This window comes from Kogia breviceps, chromosome 10, assembly GCF_026419965.1.
Source record: "Kogia breviceps isolate mKogBre1 chromosome 10, mKogBre1 haplotype 1, whole genome shotgun sequence".
NCBI classification, from domain to species: Eukaryota; Metazoa; Chordata; class Mammalia; order Artiodactyla; family Physeteridae; genus Kogia; species Kogia breviceps.
Window position 1 is genome coordinate 7287707 of NC_081319.1, and position 14243 is coordinate 7301949.

A 14243-nucleotide genomic window follows, 5' to 3' on the forward strand; every position below is an offset into this window, starting at 1 on the left:
TCTGCCCATCTGGCAACCATCATCTATTATTTCTACTTGACTGACTTTTAAGACTTTTATTTCAACCTACCTTTACTTACACATCTGTCACTGATTGCCACCCATTTCTTCCTCAATGTTTAAAGATCTCACTCACCTTAATCCAGGCTTCTGAAATGATTTTCTCATATCTAACAGCTGACTTTATTACGTCAAAGAGAAGAGTAACACAGTCTTGACCGCTGTTTTCTTGATTTCCTGAAAAACTACAAGTAGCAGAGGGGAAAAAAAAAATCATTCTTCCACTTACAAGAGAGGAACCTGTAAGATCTGGGTACCTGCTTACTAGCCATGTGCCTTAAAACAAGTCACAACTTTATGTGTACAATGGCTAGTAAAATTTTAATGCAGTCTATCTGGAATTGATCTGCAGAGCAAAGGGAATACACACACACACACACACACACACACACACAAACACACACATATACACACAAATACTTATACATAGAAATATGATTTGAAACACTGTATAGTAGTACATGATTGTAATACTACTACCACTATTTGTAGTTGTTAAGTATTAAGATCTTTGTCCTGGCTTCAGGATTAAAGTCAGAAAACTTCCCTTGCCTATGTGAGAAAAAGGGTGATAACTGGCCATGAGTTTATACCTTGTTTGTCCTTTATTTTTCAACTTGCTTTGAGAAGCCTGAAACAATGATGGCAGGAAAAAATGCTGCAGATCCAATTTCTCCCGAAGCTCAGAAATTACCTACGGCAAATAAATATTAGCTATGTGTTCTGCTCATTCATAGTAGATAGGCACAATCTATTCTTTCAACAGAAAAACCATAACATTCTCCTGAAAGACTGAGGAAGAAGAATTATTAAATTAAATGTATTGTCGGGACTTCCCTGGTGATCCAGTGGTTGAGAACCCGCCTTCCACTGCAGGGGACACAGGTTTGATCCCTGGTCAGGGAAGTAAGATCCCATATGTCACGGGGCAACTAAGCCTGTGTGCCGCAACTACTGAGCCCACACACCCTGGAGCCTGTGCATCAGAACCACAGAGAAGCCCACGTGCCCCAAGAGAAGAGCCCACATGCCACAACGAAAGATCCTATGTGCTGCAACTAAGACCTGACACAGACAAAAATAAATAAAATAAATTGTTTTACTTAATTAAATGTATTGTTAAAGGCGGCATTCTGAAAAAGGCAGCTGATGAAAATAGCTAAAGTGAGTATAGTATGCCATGCTCTTTACTTTTTAAAATTATTTTTTAAAAATATTTATTTATTTATTTATTTATTTATTTATTATTTTTGGCTGCATCAGGTCTTACTTGTGGCTTGTGGGAACTTTTGTTGCAGCATGTGGGTTCTTTCATTGTGGCGTGCAGCCTTCTCTCTAGCTGTGGTGCTTGGGCTCCAGAGTACATGGGCTCTGTAGTTGTGGCACTTGGGCTCTGCAGTTGTGGCACAAGGGCTTTCTAGTTGTGGTGCGCAGGCTCAGTAGCTGTGGCACATGGGCTTAGCTGCCCCGTGGCGCATGGGATCTTAGTTCCCCAACAGGGATTGAACCCACGTCCCCTGCACTGGAAGGTGGATTCATAACCACTGGACCATCAGGGAAGTCCCTGTCATACTCTTTAAAATTTCAGAATTCCTTCAGGCATTACAATGAAATAGCAAATATAACCTGTAGCAGCTTATATAGAACAACAAGTCTGGCTACGAGCTCCATTCTCTCCCCTGCTGGATTAATCAGCATTATCAATTAGTTTCGGGACAGAGACGAGCAATTAGAACCGATTAATTTAAGTAATTTATCTTGATGTATCTTCCTCAAGGTTAGTCATTTTTTGACTTCTGAGTTTCACAAGGGCACCACCGCTCTCCCCTGTACTCTCTAGGATCTAGCTGCCTACAGTGTTTGTTGGGAAACAGTAGGGTACCTCAAGTGCATCCGTGGCTGTTATGGAATGAAGAATGAACTTGACACTCATAGGTAAATCGTCCAACATGATAGATGACAGCTTACCCATCACTAACTGGCGGACCTAAACATAAAAAGCACAAAAACCTTACATATTTTCATGTTAATGCCTCAATCTAGTACTGACTCGTTAGGTAAAATTAGAACAATTATTTCTCTCTCAGTTTTCTCACTTGTAATTTTGGAAGAAAAACGTCTCATTTTATTTTATTTTTTTCCAAATTACAAGCTTTCAATTGTTAACACTACAGCTTCTTCAAAAACAGGTGATAAACGTGAAAGTCTTCTTCTCTTAATTTTGAAGCCTGAATTTTACACTGGCTAGAGGAAGGCATAATAAGTTGTTATTCCTATGGGAGCAGTTTGTAACTATACAGGCAATACAGAAGATTTCCACTAAAACATACTGATTAAAAATGAGCAGTTAACCTATCACAGTATGGCATATGAAATTCACTGAAAAGAAAAAAGAGAGCAAACGTCATTCAGCATTGTTTCAAAATGAAATTTTCATTATATATGATTGGTCCAAGGCAATGACTGATTAACATTGGTTCTGGGAAGCGAGCAAGCTGGTGCTCTTTCTGGAGAGCAGAGTCCTCCCTACCTTAGTCAGGAGCTTCGGCTCAAGTCGGAGGCTAGAGAGGACATCCAGGATTGGGACAGTGAGCAGAGTATTCTCTGTTAGAAGGTCACTGTGAATAGTAGAAAGAGAGAAGCTGTGCAAATTTTAACAGAGCTAGGCAAATAATGACAGGAAAATCACTTAAGGTATAGGAAGAGAGGATATACTTAGTTCCAATTAAATTCTATTTATAGTATGTTTCATTAACATCCTCGTGATTAAAAAAAAATATATGCTCATTTTGAAAAATTCAAACAATAAACAAAGCAGAAACAAGAAGCCCTACCTCATCATCCCCACTACTAAGAGGAAACCACTACTGAGTTTGGTATATATCCTTCCTGAGAAAAGGAAAAAGAAAACCTACAACAATTAGAATGAAGTGTGATAACCATGATACACATATGTGTAGGGGGCTACAGTAGCACACAGTAGAGAAGGACAGTGATGGATCCTAAGAGAAGGTTATACAAAAGGACAAGTAGGTAAAGTGGGGTATACAGTGCTATACACAGAAGGAGCATCCTGCCCAAAAGCACAAAAGCAAGAAATCACTGGACATTTTTGGAGACAGCTTTACAGACAACTATAGAAAAGGAGGTATAACAAATTGGAAGTTTTTAACTACTTCTAGGATAAATATGTGGTTGCATTAAAATAGAAAAAAAATTATGTAGTGATATTGTTCTCCTCTTCTTCACTATTGCCCTATAATTAGTATTTTTCACGTAAATGTTAGTAAGCAATGGATGTCTGCAATAGATCTGACACAGCAATGTGCATTAGAATGAATCATTTAGGGACCAAAGAAGTTGATGTTTAATAAGCTCCACAAACTATTTGAATGTGCAGTCAAGATGGAGGACACCCTTGGATAGAGAAAATGTTAACAAAATGAAGGAATAATGTTTATGTCTCTGCAGACCAAATTTATACACCTAATCCTAAGCCAGACTTCATATTCATGACAGATACACGGGTCTACTCAAATATATACTCATTATTAGAAAAGAAAGAAAGTATACGGATCTACTCAAATATACACTCATTGGGGCTTCCCTGATGGCACAGTGGTTAAGAATCCACCTACCACTGCAGGGGACACGGGTTCGAGCCCTGGTTCGGGAAGATCCCACATGCCACGGAGTACCTAAGCCCGTGCGCCACAACTACTGAGCCTGCACTCTAGAGCCCGCAAGCCACAACTACTGAGCCTGCGTGCCACAACTACTAAGCCACACACCTAGAGCCTGTGCTCTGCAGGAAGAGAAACCACCACAATGAGAAGACCACGCACTGCAACGAAGACGCAACACAGCCAAAAATTAATTAATTCATTAATTCAAAAAAAACCAGGGACTTCCCTGGTGGCACAGTTCTTAAGAATGCGCCTGCCAGTGCAGGGGACACGGGTTCAATCACTGGTCCGGGAAGATCCCACGTGATGGAGCCACTAAGTCCACATGCTGCAACTACTGAGCCCACGCACCACAACTACTGAAACCTGTGCACTCTAAAGCCCATGTGCCACAACTACTGAGCCTGTGTGCTGCACCTACTGAAGCCTGTGTGCCTAGAGCCTGTGATCAGCAATAAGAGAAGCCAATGCAATGAGAAGCCCATGCACCGCGACGAAGAGTAGCCCCTGCTCGCTGCAACTAGAGAAAGCCCACGCACAGCAACAAAAACACAACACAGCCAAAAAAACCCACTCATTATTAGAAAAGCAAGTCAAATTCCACACCCTAGAAAGATGGGTATCATCCTCTTTTATAAAAAAAGAAACACATTATTACTACTCTTTTTATGCTGCAGTGATAAGGCTCCCAAAGTGAAGTCTTGCTCAAGATGCCAACGAGGTGCTTACCCACCTGAGTTCATTCCCCACATCAGCATGCTGGGAATCCCCTAGGATCTCAGGTAGGCTGGTGACAAAGTCATGCTGCAGGTACACTGGAGCAATACTGATCAGCTGCATGATCTTGGTGGTGAGATCCTGAAACGGAGGAGACTATTAGAATTGTAAAACTATCCAGAATAGAGAAAGACCTCCTACTCATGAAATGTAGAGCTGGAGTTATTTTGTGTACAATACAACAACTACACACACACTCAAGCTCAAAGCCTAAAATCAGAGGTAAGTGACCCAGAGATATTCACACATGAGATGGTACATAGAAAAAAAATAGGCTTGATGGAATATTATTTAATACCTTTTTTTGTTTGTTTTTTTTAAAATTTTTTGGCTACACCGAGCAGCTTGTAAGATATTAGTTCCCCGATCAGGGACTGAACCCAGGCCCCTGGCAGGGACAGTGCAGAGTCTTAACCACTGGACTGCCAGGGAAGTCCAACAATTGCGGATTCTTTCGCTTTTTTTTTTTCCCTTTTCTACTGTCTTTATTTCACTTAATCTTCACAACTGTATTCCCATTTTTAAAATGTAGGGGTATGTGTTGCTCAAGGATACACAATTGGGCTTCCCTGGTGGCGCAGTGGTTGAGAGTCCGCCTGCCAATGCAGGGCACATGGGTTCGTGCCCCAGTCTGGGAGGATGCCACATGCCGCGGAGCGGCTGGGGCCCGTGAGCCATGGCCGCTGAGCCTGCGCGTCCGGAGCCCGTGCTCCGCAACGGGAGAGGCCACAACAGTGAGAGGCCCGCGTAAAAAAAAAAAAGGATACACAATTAATAAGTGGCAGACCCAAAATTCCAGCCCAGATGAGATTCCAAGACTCTTGTTCTTCCAAATATTTAGCCTTTGAATGTCTAACAAAAATTGGTAGAATGATTTAAGAACTCTGAAAAGAAATGGGCCTTAAGCAACAGGCTCAAAACAGATTCAACTTTACCAAGGTGCTTAATAACAAGTAACATAACCCCAAAGAAATTTTCCTCAATATGTAATTAAAATAACACATTTGCAGTGAAGTAGGATGATTTCGGATCTCACTGCTTTTGAGAAATAAAACATAATAATAATCTCTGTACTTGGAGAAGTTAATGAATTCCTTCCAAATATTTATTTAATAAATGACATCCAGTCATCATAATTAGATACACTTCTTATTTTAGAGAAATTTAATGGGTGAAACAACCATGGTTTTCAAATTATTAAAGCTAAAAAAGATAATGGATAGAAAAATATGAATTTTTTGTTTAGAAAGAAAAAAATACCATGCAAATGCCAAAAGTTTGGTTAAGTGTGGAAAACACACTCTATAAATCCAAGAGACAGAAAAAGTCCCCAACTTACCTTACTATCAACAACTCTGTCCAGCCACTTCAGTTGATTGATGATGAGTCGAGGCATGTTGAGTCCATCACTGTTCACGCTGAATGTTGGGAAGGATGAGAAGTCAGGAATGTTGCCTTTCTGACTTACACAGCAGCAAGCATTAATACTGCATATAACATTTCAGCCATTCACTTAACATTTACTAAACACCATGCGTTGCACACTGTGCTAAACACACAGGTAATACAAAAAAAAGCATGAGACATATGCTTATGTATGTTGAGAAAGATGTCTGGAAGAAGCCGCACTAAACTGTTAGTGGCTGTATCTGGGGAGGGTTTAGAGAGGGGAAGAAAGGTCTGGAGAGTATCTCTTAAAATATATGAACAATTAAAAAAAATAAAGGTAACGAACTTTCCGCCTGCCAATGCAGGGGACACGGGTTCGAGTCCTGGACCAGGAAGGTCCCACATGCCGCAAAGCAACTAAGCCCGTGTGCCACAACTACTGAGCCTGTGCTCTACAACCCGCAAGCCACAACTACTGAGCCCGTGCTCCGCAGCAAGAGAAGCCACTGCAATGAGAAGCCCACGCCCTGCAACAAAGAGTAGCCCCTGCTTGCGGCAACTAGAGAAAGCCTGCACACAAGGCCCAAAGCAGCCAAAATAAATTTTAAAACTAAATAAAATAAATTTTAAAACTAAATAAATAAATAAAATAAAAGGTAAAAAACTAATTACATCAATGTGATAAGTACCAAAAAATGCAAGTAATTTTTACCACTATGGAAACAGAAGGTCAGATTTAGACTATGTCAAAGTACTGAAAACCATTTATAAGTGAAGGGAATTTGGCTCAGTATTATCACTAATATAACAATATTTATTAATAATCATTAATTATTATTCATTAATATTCATAATAAATTATTATAATTTCCCAGTATTACTTCCCCTAAAATGACAATCTCTGCCTTCTTCCCAGCCTCCTATATCTAACTTTTGGACCACCACCAGCTCCTCTTTTTGACAGCATTCTCAGTCTTTGTTCACTATAGACAAATTTAACTGCTAAAAAAGACAGCCAGGACACAAAGCATAGTGCAAGCCATTCAGGCAAACCATGAATTTCTAAAGATAAATCTTCAAGTTTACTACTGCTACATATAAGACACAGAAGCAGCACATATTAAAAAGGAGGAAATAAAAATTACCTAAATCCTCTCACCCAGAGGTCCACCACTGACATACATGTGTATATGTATCTAAGTAAAAGTGTACGTATGTACCTTTTTTTAACAAAATACTGAGTGGAACTGTAAATACTGATTTGTAGCCTTTTTCTTCAATTAATGCATGGTATTAAATAATCCCCTTTATAATTTTTAATGTCCACATGATATTCCATTATGTGGATATACCTAATTTATTTAACCAATCCCTACAGCTGAATATCTCAGTTTACAATTTTTGTGACTTTAAACAGTAATATTATTCATTACTGTTTTCATTCAGAGGTATTGCCTTAGGATAAATTTGGAGGCATGGCTGAACATTAAAGGGTACGCAAAATCTTAGGTTTTGATACACACAACCTACTGCCCTTCAGAGTAATTACACTGCTTTATATGTTTACCAGTGATATATGAGCATGCCTGTTCATCGCACTCAACAAGGGAGATCCTTTGAGAGGGAAAAAAAAATCTATTTATTGTTTGAAATTGTTGTCTTTGATTATTAATGAACTTGAGCATTTAAAAAAAGGGTTTAGGGCTTCCCTGGTGGCGCAGTGGTTGAGAGTCCGCCTGCCGATGGAGAGGACACCGGTTTGTGCCCCGGTCCGGGAAGATTCCACATGCCGTGGAGCGGCTGGGCCCGTGAGCCATAGCCGCTGAGCCTGTGCGTCCGGAGCCTGTGCTCCGCAGCGGGAGAGGCCACAGCAATGAAAGGCCCGCAGACCGCAAAAAAAAAAAAAAAAAAAAAAGGGTTTAATGCTCTTTTATTTCTTCTCTGTGAATTCTCTACTCATGACCTTTATCTACTTTTCTGTTAGGCTGTTCTTTATTTCTCTTAGTTATTTTTAATTATTACTATTTTTAAGTAAATTTATTTATTCATTTTTATTTTTGGCTGCATTGGGTCTTCGTTGCTGCACACAGGCTTTCTCTAGTTATGGCGAGTGGGGGCTACTCTTCGTTGCACTGCATGGGCTTATCATTGCAATGGCTTCTCTTGTTGCGGACCACGGGCTCTAGGTGCACAGGCTTCAGTAATTGTGGCACGTGGGCTCAGTAGTTGTGGCTGGCGGGCTCTAGAGTGCAGGCTCAGTAGTTGTGGCGCACGGGTTTAGCTGCTCTGCGGCATGTGGGATCTTCTCGGACCAGGGCTCGAACCCGCGTCCCTTGCACTGGCAGGCAGATTCATAACCACTGCGCCACCAGGCAATCCCTTAGTTATTTTTTAAAGTAAAAAAGAATTTCTGGGGGGGCCACACCATGCGGCTTGTGGGATCTTAGTTTCCCTGACCAAGGATCAAACCCAGGCCCCAAGAGAGTGAAAGCCCGGAATCCTAACCACTGGACTGCCGCCAGGAAATTCTCTTAAAGTAAATTTTTTAAAATGGTAGCTCATATGCAGTATAGAATTGAAAAGGTAAAGAACAGTATTCAGAGAATATATAACTCCAGTCAATTGGCTCCACTCCTGGGAGACAACCACTATTACCAGTTTATTGTGTATCCTTCTAGGAATACATGGACATATAAATAGATTAAATTTCAAAGAAAGTCACCCCAGTAAAACTTCAGTAGTCATTTAAGAATCTGGAATCATAATAAATATGATCTTCAGACATACCAATGATGCTTCAGAGCAACCTTTTCAGAGAGAAACATAAGTACACCAGGGTACTTTGAGCATTCCAGAGTAACTCCACTTACTTTTTGAAAAGAAATTCTGGCAACTTTTCAAATAAGATTTTGATAATGGCAGGCTAAAAAAGAAGACATAGGGAGTTAGGAGATTGTCTCGAAATGTACAACAGAAATGTATAATTAGCTGTAATTCTCTCCAATGAGAGTTCTTGGAGGAAAAACCCTGCTATAATTGAAATCCTCATTATAAGAATGTCCACCTGGCGGGAATGTAAATTGATACAGCCACTATAGAGTACAGCAAGGAGGTTCCTTAAAAAACTAAAAATAGAACTACCATATGACCCAGCAATCCCACTACTGGGCATATACCCTGAGAAAACCATAATTCAAAAAGATACACGTACCACAATGTTCACTGAAGCACTATTTACAAGAGCCAGGACATGGAAGCAACCTAAATGTCCACTGACAGATGAATGGATAAAGAAGATGAGGCACATATATACAATGGAATATTAATCAGGCATAAAAAGAAACGAAACTGAGTTATTTGTAGTGAGGTGGATGGACCTAGAGTCTGTCATTCATAATGAAGTCAGTCAGAAAGAGAAAAACAAATACTGTTATATATGGAATCTAAAAATATATATATATGCTTCTAATGTACCTAGTGGCAGGACAGGAATAAAGACACAGATGTAGAGAATGCATGTGAGGACACAGGGAAGGGGAAGGATAAGCTGGGATGAAGTGAGAGAGTGGCATGTACTTATATATACGACTAAATGTAAAATAGATAGCTAGTGGGAAGCAGCTGCATAGCACAGGGAGATCAGCTTGGTGCTTTGTAACCACCTAGAGGGGTGGGATATGGGAAGAGTGGGAGGGAGGCTCAACAGGGAGGGGGTATGAGGATATATATACACATATAGCCGATTCACTTTGTTATACAGCAGAAACTAACACAACATTGTAAAGCAATTATACTCCAATAAAGATGTAAAAACAAAAAGCATGTCCACATGAATGCTGCCTATATTTTGAATATAACCTGCTGGAATACAAAGATTTATCAATAATCTGTCCTCTGAAAAATTACAAAATGACTATCAAGGTAACATTAAAATAATCAGATAATCAAAAATATTATTAATTATGATGATAATCGTTAACCCATGAAATGCAGGCTTTAACAGATTATCAAATAGTTTGCAAGAAAATATTTCTCTTTGGAGGAACAAGAGAGCTCTTAGATTTAAGCTAACTAAATTATACTCAAGATTTTCAATGAAAAGGAAAAGAGAGTGGGAAGATTAACAGTGCGAGAGAAGAAAACAGGAAAAATGAAGGACAGGGTGGGAGGGAGACTTTTCATTGTATACACATTTCTATAATTTGAGATGTTTAAAACATCTCACTGATTGTCTAATCAATAAATTAAGAGAGAAAGGAGGAAGAAAAAGGAAAGATCTAGTTAATAAGCAAATACGAAGCTAAATGGGAGATGATGCAGATGTGAATATGGCAGAGATATACAAGGTACTCAGAGCACACAGGATGAAGCTTTACAAAACAGGAATCAGAGGCCACCAGGATACATGAGGCTTCAAGATGTACTGGGTTAACCAGCTCAGTCCAAAGACACAGATACTGCCCTACAAGGTTCATGTCAGGGCTTCCCTGGTGGTGCAGTGGTTAAGAGTCTGCCTGCTAATGCAGGGGACACGGGTTTGTGCCCCGGTCCGGGAGGATCCCACATGCCGCGGAGCGGCTGGGCCCGTGAGCCGTGGCCGCTGAGCCTGTGTGTCCGGAGCCTGTGCTCCGCAACGGGAGAGGCCACAGCAGTGAGAGGCCCGCGTACCACAAAAAAAAAAAAAAAAAAAAAGATTCATGTCAGCAACAGGGCTGTGGTAAACCGTTGCAAACCCAAACTCTCCCATTAACCCTGCTCTGCCCTGTGCTCCAGCCACTTACACTTGGGCATACGCCACAAATCACATCCATTAAATGTTCACAGAAAAAGTGGCAGTCTCACCTGTAATATGTCAATCCCCAGAAGCAATTTAATAAGGCTCTTGCAGTAAGATGTGCCCATGCTGTAAAAAAAAAAAAAAAGGAGAGATTGGTTTTCTACTTTGTTTTTCTTGTTTTAATGTTTTTATTATCCTTTTTCCATAAAATTGGTTAACTATGTAATTTTCAAGGGGAAACTATCCTGGTTAGATAAGAAATACAGAACACGAGAAGATAGCTCTTAAGTCACAGACAAGTAGAGTTGAAACTGTACCAACACAGGTGAGACACATTCTAGAAAACATTCTGGTTCTTAGTCTTGTTATCATAAACTTAATAATTTAAAGGTTAGGTTACAACTTTGAGGAAAAGAGAGCTATAAATCAAAAGTAAAATTCAAAAAAAATCGCATTCTGCCCCAACCCCACCTCCCAATCCAGTTAAGTGTAACAGACTAAATTTCAGCAACAGTCCAGTGCTTCATCTCCACACCTGGCTTCCTCATCCTGCAGCCGTTCACAAGACAAAAGGCAGTTCCTGAAACTGTCTTGGTCCTCAATGTAAGACTCCAGGCCACTAACGAATTCTTCTACTATCTTAGTGACATTGAAAAAAAAAAAAAAAGAGTAAGATTTTTAGTTTAACATTTACTGTCGATTAGCTAAAATCATTCAAGCCTATTCAACTTTATGCTAGTGTCTTTAAACTCCCAATTCCAGAGTACTGCTGGCAAAACCAAAAATACTAGGGAGAAAATACATACTTTGGGATAAGAAGGATGTTTCCTCAGAGTCTGAAAGAGCTTCTTTTGGAAAACGATTTGATCCACAGCTATGAGGAAAGAAGACTAGTGTCTTTAACACTTCCTACCAGAGTTTTACTTTCCTAAGACCTAGGTTCCTGTCTGATGAAACCAATAAAGATATTTCCAACCTAATTTCAAAGCCAAATCTTATAAACCCACTGCAAAACAGAATTAGCTTTTATAAAGGATAGCTACTAAGTATTCTTTAAAAAAAAAAAAAAAAAAAAGCCAAAACCTTAGCTGGATGGAATAATCTATGCCCCCGAAGTAGGGCCTTACACGGCTTTATAAATTTTCTTCTGAAATTATTCTGACACAGATATAATTGCTCTCCAGGTATTAATTTATTTTTTCACAAGAAAACATAAAGTAATACTAGTACCTAACATTCTTCCTTTAAAAAAAAAGGATTAGACATACTTTACTTAACATGCATTAATCAGGACCAAAGAGAATAACAACATTCTCTAAAAAGCAATTTCAGTTTCATCCTTATCTCAAGACAGATGGTGTTCCCATTTCTAATCTTCACTGCCTCTCTAGAAAATCCATGATTCAGTTCTGAGCCCTTTCACTATACCCAGACAAAAGATTTTGATTAAAATATTACCTAGTTGATTCTGACTCTCTCCTGTTTTAAGGGTAATTCCTGATGTCTTAAGAAGCTTTACAAAGACACTGTCATTTTCTTCAACTTCATTATGAACATGAGATTTCTTTGTCTTTTTGGAATGTGGCTGTTTCCTGGCTTCTGAAGGTAGACAAAATTTTCAAGAATGTGACAAATAGTAAAGCAAAGGTTAAAATGTAAACCCTAGAACAATAATCCTAAGGAAAGTTGATGAGTTCCTGAAGAACTATACTGGAACTGATGCTGCTGTGCAATTTTATCTCTAACAAGGGTCAGCAATAATGGCTTGCAAACAAACAAATAGAACAATCAACAAATTGAATTATTTTCACCTACTGAGTTTTCATTTGAAGAATTCAAAATGTGCCACCTCTAACAAGAATGACCAGAGAAATGTTTTCCAGCCAAATTCTAAAGCAGTCAGGGTGTCTCATGTGGTCTACAAACCACTATGTTGGAATCACTGGGAAGCTTACTAAAAGCATATTCTTAGGTCATGTCCCAGAGCTAAAGAATCAAAATTTCAGGGATGGAGCATGGGAATCTGAATTATTAATATGCTCTCCAGGTAATAATCCTGACGCACACCAAAGTTTGAGAACCAACGATCAGGATACAGAGGTAGAAAGAATGCAGCAGGTTCTCCTTCATCATATCTTTGAGTACAAAGCCCAGACTGATTTCATCCCAAGGCTTTCAACCCATAAGAAATAATAAAAAATAAGAACACGAAAACAAAAAGGTACCTGAAGTTAAGTATGATTATCTACTCTTCTCCCTTAATGAAGCAACGTTAGAATTGCCTTAATAGAGTGGACGAGTGTGATGAATGAAAGACTATCAACGTTTTCTCATTGGAATTCTTAGGGCTTCTGTCAACTGCATTCTCATATGGACAGATTCTGTACTCTTTCTTTGCCTCTGGTGTGCTTGCTTTGATATGATGCTTTTCCTTTATACATCACCATCATAGCATTTATCTAGATCATCATTTTTAAGGCAGGAAAGGGGACCATAAGAGTTTTAAAGGGAAGGAACTTTCTGTGGCGGTCCAGTGGTTAAGAATCTGCCTCTCCATGCAGGGGACGTGGGTTCGATCCCTGGTCAGAGAACTAAGATCCCACATGCCACAGGGCAACTAAGCCCATGCACCACAACTACTAAGCCCACATGCCACAACTAGAGAGAAGCCCTCACACAGCAGAGGAGGATCCCACATGCTGCAATGAAGATCCTGCATACCAAAACTAAGACCCAATGCAGCCAAAAATTTTTTTAAAAATAATAAATATTTTTTAAAAAGTGGTGGGAAGTGGGGGAGCTTGTTTAAAATACAACCCAATCCAGAGATCCTTTAAAAACAATAAAAATTAAAAATAAAGGGTATAGACTATGTCATATCTTTGTGCCCTAGCACCTAAAGGATGTACGATAGTTAAGCTCTTATGTACGTAGATTCCTCCTACGTATGTGGAGACTGAAACTCACAGACTATGGGCATGCCCAAAGTCATACATGCAATAAGAGGCAGAAATTTCATTCCAAATCTCCTGATACTAGATTCTGTGTGCCCCATCCATTAAGCCTTGGTGACTCCAGCACTTGGAAGCAGGAACTTTATAACACTTTTAGTGCCTCACACGTTTGCTACAGGAAATAAAGCAACAAATGACTAGACACTTACTAGAGGCATCTTCCGTCAGGCTCTCTTTATCCTCAGATGTTGAAAGTCTTCTTTTGGAAACCATTTTGACCAAAACCTTCTTCAGTTAAATTACTTTGCAGAGCAAATCAGAGAACAGAAATTACCTGTTAGAAGCTAAATTCTGAGAAATTAAAGCTATTAGCTCAAAGAAAACTATCCAAAACCAAAGACTTTACAAAATGCTATCTAAATCCAGGTGCTGAAAAAATTTCAACTCCTCTATCTGGTCAAAACTCCCTTGTTTTCAAGACTTGTTTACCTAGTTGCCTCTTCAGCCAGACCATTTCCCTCTTGCTGAAAGATAAAACCCACAGTTCTCTGACATTTAAGATCCTTCATCATCTAGCCCCATCATCTACTGCTCCTTTAA

General features: G+C 39.5%; 1 protein-coding gene across 12 annotated transcripts in view; it reads right to left on the minus strand.

Annotated features, from left to right (window-relative positions):
* Nucleotides 1-14243, minus strand: part of FANCD2 (FA complementation group D2) — a 56966-nt gene that overhangs the window by 40875 nt on the left and 1848 nt on the right. For 8 of the 12 annotated variants that reach the window (XM_067043462.1, XM_067043461.1, XM_059077629.2 and 5 more), the window contains exons 2-13: nucleotides 13853-13945; nucleotides 12148-12288; nucleotides 11496-11563; nucleotides 11225-11328; nucleotides 10755-10815; nucleotides 8783-8835; nucleotides 5863-5941; nucleotides 4480-4604; nucleotides 2591-2678; nucleotides 1943-2047; nucleotides 654-754; nucleotides 137-245 (exon numbers count right to left, since the gene is read on the minus strand). In XM_067043462.1, the coding sequence (XP_066899563.1) occupies nucleotides 137-245; nucleotides 654-754; nucleotides 1943-2047; nucleotides 2591-2678; nucleotides 4480-4604; nucleotides 5863-5941; nucleotides 8783-8835; nucleotides 10755-10815; nucleotides 11225-11328; nucleotides 11496-11563; nucleotides 12148-12288; nucleotides 13853-13916 (1098 nt within the window). In that variant the 5' untranslated portion in view covers nucleotides 13917-13945. The remainder of the gene's footprint in view (nucleotides 1-136; nucleotides 246-653; nucleotides 755-1942; nucleotides 2048-2590; nucleotides 2679-4479; nucleotides 4605-5862; nucleotides 5942-8782; nucleotides 8836-10754; nucleotides 10816-11224; nucleotides 11329-11495; nucleotides 11564-12147; nucleotides 12289-13852; nucleotides 13946-14243) is intronic. The other 4 variants (XM_067043465.1, XM_067043466.1, XM_067043464.1 and 1 more) reach the window with 1 other exon arrangement.